Consider the following 6,115-nt stretch of genomic DNA (forward strand, 5'->3'; position numbering starts at 1 on the left):
AAAAAAAAAAAAAAAAAAAAAAAAAAAAGAGAGAGAGAGAGAGAGAATTTTGAAGTCCCAAAGAGAAGTGTCTGTGGAGTTGCCTGTGGTGACTGATGGTGACTGCAAAGTACAATACTTATCTGGCGCTTCCTGCTGATCGCTCACTGTTCTAAGCCCTTTATTTGTTCGACCCTCACGGTAGCCCTTTGATGTAGAAACTGTTATTATCCCCATTTTGCGATGGGCAGACTGAAGTTCGATGTGGTTTGCCGGGTTGCATCGTCAGTAAGACAGCTGGAACTGGAGAGCAGGCAGTGGTTCTAGGGGCCCATTCAGGAACGGAAGGGGAATGTGGACCGGGATGGCCAAGGTGTGCTGCGGCAAGTCCAGGGCCCAGTGCCCGGGCTGGGATTTGACGGCACAGCTGGGCCACAGCAGACAGGCACTTCGGGACCTGGACTCGAAGCCCACAGCATGAGCCGGGTGTGGTGCACACCTGTGGTCCCGGGGCCTCCTGCGGGCTGGGGTCGCACACCTGGCAGAGGTTGTAGTCTTCGTAAAAGTCTAATTTTTAAATTATGATTTTTCCTTGTCTTCTACCTTCGGACTCTACAAAGAACTCAAAAGTGATAGAATTAGAGTCAGTAGATTCATAGACGGTGCGGGGTGTGTCTCAAAGGCTAGTTTTTAGTTTAATTACATGCTGCTCATTATTTGGTGGTGTAGGTTGGGTTCCTCGGGAGCTGCCTCTGAGATATCAATTATCATGCAAGACATTTATTAGTGAGAACTCTTAGGACCCACAGCTGCGTAAAGGAGGGGAGGGAAGCAAGATTGGGCAAGGGAGAGGTGCGGTTACACTGTAGTCGCCCTGTGGCGTGGAGCTCTGGGGCGGGAACGCCGGGCTTTAGAGCTGGGACAGGCACTCCTGCCTCCTGTCATTGGTCAGGCACTAGGGTCCAGAGTCCTTGCAGAGAGCTGCTGGCTGGAGCCCACAGTGGGGCTTTATTCCCAAGCGAGATAAATAGTTAAATGTGAAAAACAAGGTTCTCATCAGCAAAACAGGGGAAACAGACGTGCAAGTCCAGGCATTTCATTATTAGCATTTTCGGTAAAAGCTGAGTAAGAGCTCTGCACACCCTTAGGAGTTTCCAAAGGACTAAGGGCCCTTTGATTGAATTTCTGCACCTGTTTGAATTTGAGTGTAGATATGGCATTAAAAATGGTGGCGACAAATACGCAGATACAGAGTGCTACGAGAAACCAATCCATAGATTAAGATTAAAATTGACCTGGTTTTTAAAAGATTAGCATTTTTTCAGCTAGTCATGGTGGCACATACCTGTAACCCCTGAACTTGGAAGGTCCAGGCGGGAGAATTGCTGAGTTCAAGGCCAGCCTGGGCTACATAGTGAGACATTGTCTCAAAACAAAACAAAAATTACAAGAATAGCATTTTGTTACATAGTTCGCCTTCATTAAACCATGGGCTATTCTCGGAAACAGCTTGGTTTATTTTACCAATAAAAGAAGGTATAAGAAAAAGGGCTGGCAGCTGAGGAAAGAAGATGGCAGATTTGAATCTGGCGTGGGGTACTTTGTAAAACCACCAAATAAAAAAGGGCTGGGGATAGAGTTTATTGTGAAAGGCCTGTAACTTCAGCGCTTGGCTGATGCAGGAGGATTGAGTTCAAAGCCAACCCTGCACTATACAGTGACATTGAGGCCCATCTGGATTACACAGCATGGCCCTGCCTTAAAAAATAATGAAAAAAAGGATATAGGAGGAACTTGTACACTGTTTTAGCTCTGCCATTTTGTACTGTGAAGCCCTGGGCCAGCCACTTTGCTTTTGAGACACTTAATTTTCTCATCTATGAAATAGAGACAGTACTTCTCTGTACTAATACACAGTGTTGTTATATCAGGTTGAAATAAATGTATATAGATAATGTCTCTACCAGCGCTGTGGCACATACTTCTAGTCCCAGGACTTGGGAGGCTGAGGCAGGAGGACTGCCATGAGTTTGAGGCTAGCCTGAACTACTCGGTAAAACTGTCTCAGAAAACATCGCTAAAAACAAAACAAAACGAAACAAAAGTCAACCAAACCAAATACCCTCTGAACATTAATGCCAAAGCAAGAGGTTGAGTGGGAGCAATGATCTAAAAGACTTTGGAGACATCTAGTTCAGACCCCTCATATTTTTCAAATAAGGAAGGGGAGCCTTGATTGTCAGGAGACCATGTTAAGTCATGTGGATACTTGAATACATCTTGAATTGTGCATTTATCTAAGACTATGGTGGGAATTAAAGCTATAAATGAAAGCTTCATACATCTAAGCTTTGAAACAAGAATGAGGCTGATTGTGTAAGTGCAGCGTGTATCCCTGTCTGAGATCCCAGAATCCTGTCCCTAGTTTAATTTGCCAGGTTTGGGCCCCACCTGGGAACCCTGATTTCTCCTCTCCCCTCATTAATTAGACCCCTCAATCCTCACTTCCTTTACCACCATCCATGGCACTTTTCCTTATATTTTTAAATTTTGAAATAGGATCTTGCTCAATTGTCCAGGTGGGGCTCAAACGTTTGAGCCTCCCGGATGTGGGCCACCATGCCCAGCTGAGGAGGAGATTTAATGAGGCAGTCTGAGCCCCATCCTAGGCCTCGCCTCATCTCAGATTCAGCAGCTGTGGGATCTGAGGCACCTTTCTTCACTTGGTGTAGTCCCTGTTCCTCATGTAAAATCAGGATAATAATACTTGTCCTACTGACTTGTCATGCTTCTCTCAAGGATCAAAAGATGTAACGTATCTGAAAACACCGTGAACAGCAATAAATGCTCTACTGATGTCAAGTGTTATTATTATCCTCCTTATTGCACCCCTCTCCCTCCCTCTCAGACCTCCAGGGTGATGGCTTCCTTCCAAGATTGTCTTGCCAGGTAGTTGCAACTCTTTGCTGAGCAGCTTTGGCTGAACCATGAAATGTCGTTCTAGAATAAGCTGCCCTTGGACTAGCAGGAATTTAATTAGATTATTGGGAGTCACAGAGGGAACCATTAAAAAGGAAGAGCGTTGCATTTGGAAGAAGTGTTTTATTTCCACTGCTGGAAGACACACTGGCCTGCAGTTGCAGCAAAACACATTGATCGATCAATAGATCTATTGTTTTGTTGGAGACAAGATCTGTAGCTAGTATTGAAGTCACACTGTAGCCCAGGCTTGACTTGAATCCATTGCCTCAGACTCCCAAATTCAGAGATTAAAGGCATGTGCCACCATGCCAGGCTCTGTCACCTTCTGATGGGGCCCATCTCTGTCCTCTTCAGTCTCCCTGGTGCTGGGCAAGGGTTCCGTGTACACCTCTAGTCCTGAAGTCCAAGTGCCGGAGAATAACCGTGAGTGCGGCGGGGCAGGGAGGGTGGGCCGGAAGGGGTGAGGGTGCTTTGGGGCCGTTCCCACCTTCTCCCTTGCTCCTCCTCTTCCTCCCTCTCATTTTGATCCTATCTGCAGCCGTCAAGTTGTACTGCACCTACTCTGGCTTCAGCTCCCCGCGTGTGGAGTGGAAGTTTGGCCACGGTGATACCACCAGCCTTGTTTGCTATAATAACCAGATCACCGGTGAGTGGTCTCGCCTCCCCCTGGGAGGCAGAGTCTGTGGAGGGGTTGACCCTGGATGTCAGGGGTGGGTACACCCTGGGGTTCGAGTCTCTGTGGCTTTCCCATTTCCTCCCCTCCTCCCCTCCCCTTCTTTCCCCTCCCCTCTGTTTTTGGGACCTTGTGCTTGTGAGGCAGGCGATGGCACCCCTGAGTTAAATTCCCAGCCCTTTTCCCTTTCTGAGGAAGTAGAGGGCGCCCAGGTACCTCGGATGCCGCCTTCGCCAGCTTCTCTCAGCCCTCCAGTTCACGCTGTCTCTGCCTCCTTCTCCGAGGGTAGCTTCCTACGCGGATCGTGTTACCTTTTCAACCAGCGGCATCACCTTCAGTTCCGTGACCCGGGAGGACACGGGGACGTATACATGTATGGTCACTGAGGACAATGGCAACAACTATGGGGAGGTCCACATCCAGCTCACCGTGCTTGGTACGCGTCACCTGGCGTGTCTTCGTGTGGGCCTGGGACCGGCTATTTCCCTAAACTCTGAGGAGACTGCTAAGCTTTGGAACTCATGGATGGTGACAGCATCTATTGATGGGGGTATCCACAGTCATGGTGCTCCTAGATGGAAGTTAAAGGGCGTAAGAGAGGGTGGCTGGAGCCGAGTGGATGGGGTCCCCACCCTTGGTTCAGCAGCTTGCTTCCTTCTGTCTTTCCCCAGTGCCGCCATCCAAGCCCACAGTCAACATCCCCTCCTCTGCCACCATTGGCACCCGGGTGGTGCTGACCTGCTCTGAACAGGATGGCTCTCCACCCTCTGAGTACTCCTGGTTCAGGGATGGGGTCCCGATGCCCGAGGATCCCAAGAACACGCGTGCCTTCATCAATTCTTCCTATACCCTGAATCACAAGACAGGAGAGCTGGTATGCACGGGGTGGGGCTAAGGACCTGGGAGGTGTGGGCGGGAAGGATGAACTGCAATAGGGTGAACTTGGAGCGAGTGTCGTAAGAAGTAGTTTCCTCTCGAAGCCGACTGTCTCTTCTTCCCTGCAGATCTTCAGTCCTCTGACAACTGCTGATACCGGAGAGTACCTTTGTCAGGCACAGAATGGGTTTGGGAAATCCATGAGTTCAGACAGCATCCACATGGAAGCTGGTGCGTGGGCCTGGGCTGGGGGATTGGACTCAGAGCTGGGTGGGAGCCAGGGTCTGCCCCTCACTCTTCCACTGGTGGCAGTGTCAGCGCTGTGACTGAGAATTCAGGTGCCCGAACTCGGGACCTTGTGCCTTGGAAGCAGGTGGCAGAACCGCTGAGCTGAATCTCTGGCCCCTGACCTCTGCTTTGTGTCTCCCAGTGGAGCTGAATGTCGGGGGCATCGTGGCAGCTGTCTTCGTAACACTGATTCTTCTTGGAGTCTTGATTTTCGGCATCTGGTTTGCCTACAGCCGAGGCTACTTTGAGCGTAAGTATCGCCCTCTTTTGTGTCTTCCCCAGTCCAGGCATGGTTCGTGGGTGTCACCTGAGTGGAGACCCCGACACGGTGCTCCCCCGAGGAGGACAGGTGGCTGGGTCCGAGCCCCTCTCCAGTGCCCCGGCTGCTTCCCCCCGGACTTCCACACCAGCCTGTGCTCTTCTGCCGGTGCTCACCGTCTCCCTTTTTTTTCTCTTTCAGGCGCAAAGAAAAAGTGAGTGAAATGTTACCCCAGGGTTCTCTGAGGCTAAGAACGCAGATGCGGATGCGAGCGGTTTGAAGCCGAGATGGGCCCTGGGGTTGGGAATGGGAGTGAAGTTCGGAGGTGGAGGCCACCAGCCTGGAGGGAGAACACCTGCTGCCCCCCTGTCCCCTGGACTTGGCCTCTTTCCCTTTGCCCACACTTCCCTACTGAGCCTTCCGCTTCTGCAGAGTTCTTAGCTGTGGCCTCTAAGGTTAGCGTGGAGAGCGGAGGAGCCTGAGCTCCTCTGTGTTCTGTCTCACGCACAGGACCTCGTCGGGTAAGAAGGTGATCTACAGCCAGCCCGCTGCCCGGAGTGAAGTGAGTGCACCTGCCGGGGAGGGGCCCCCTTGGCCGCTGTTGCGGGGTTTTCTAGCCCGAGTTTCTGTGTCTCCAAGTTTTTTAACCAAAGAAAACCTAGAGCTGACTGGAGGCTATCTTTCCGTAGGGGGAATTCAAACAGACCTCGTCGTTCCTGGTGTGACCGGGGCCGCTCGCTCCTGTTTCTGATGCCCGCGTTAGGAGCTCCCGGACTCTGGCCCTGACGTCTGTAGATTCGCAGGATGCCTTGACCCGCAGGATCCCCCACTTAGTTAGGCTGTGATTTTAACAGCGTCGGCTTTGTGCGCCTTCCTCTTCACCACATTCCTTCCTTTGCGTGCCACTGCCGAGTGGTTCTCCCTCCCCTGCCCTCCGGGAGAGCGGGCGGGACCCTGCCTACCTGCTGACTTCCCCACTAAGTAGGCAGCACTCACAAATGGTGGGCCTCCCGGGACCTTGAAACCACTGCCTGACCTGCTGTGGCCTTTGGATAACG

The 6,115-nt window shown here is 51.2% G+C and overlaps 1 protein-coding gene across 3 annotated transcripts in view; it reads left to right on the plus strand.

Moving 5' to 3' along the window:
* The window catches only part of F11r (F11 receptor), a 20,286-nt gene extending 14,177 nt beyond the window's left edge, over positions 1–6,109 (plus strand). For all 3 annotated transcript variants that reach the window (XM_010616642.2, XM_010616641.1, XM_010616643.1), the window contains exons 2-10: positions 3,316–3,384; positions 3,500–3,607; positions 3,924–4,070; positions 4,306–4,508; positions 4,639–4,741; positions 4,941–5,048; positions 5,259–5,271; positions 5,568–5,619; positions 5,747–6,109. In XM_010616642.2, coding sequence (XP_010614944.1) covers positions 3,316–3,384; positions 3,500–3,607; positions 3,924–4,070; positions 4,306–4,508; positions 4,639–4,741; positions 4,941–5,048; positions 5,259–5,271; positions 5,568–5,619; positions 5,747–5,782 — 839 coding nt within the window. In that variant the 3' untranslated portion in view covers positions 5,783–6,109. The remainder of the gene's footprint in view (positions 1–3,315; positions 3,385–3,499; positions 3,608–3,923; positions 4,071–4,305; positions 4,509–4,638; positions 4,742–4,940; positions 5,049–5,258; positions 5,272–5,567; positions 5,620–5,746) is intronic.
* Positions 6,110–6,115: the final 6 nt, after the last annotated feature.

The sequence above is a fragment of the Fukomys damarensis genome, unplaced genomic scaffold, assembly GCF_012274545.1.
Source record: "Fukomys damarensis isolate Sample0158 unplaced genomic scaffold, DMR_v1.0_HiC HiC_scaffold_19, whole genome shotgun sequence".
Lineage (NCBI taxonomy): Eukaryota > Metazoa > Chordata > Mammalia > Rodentia > Bathyergidae > Fukomys > Fukomys damarensis.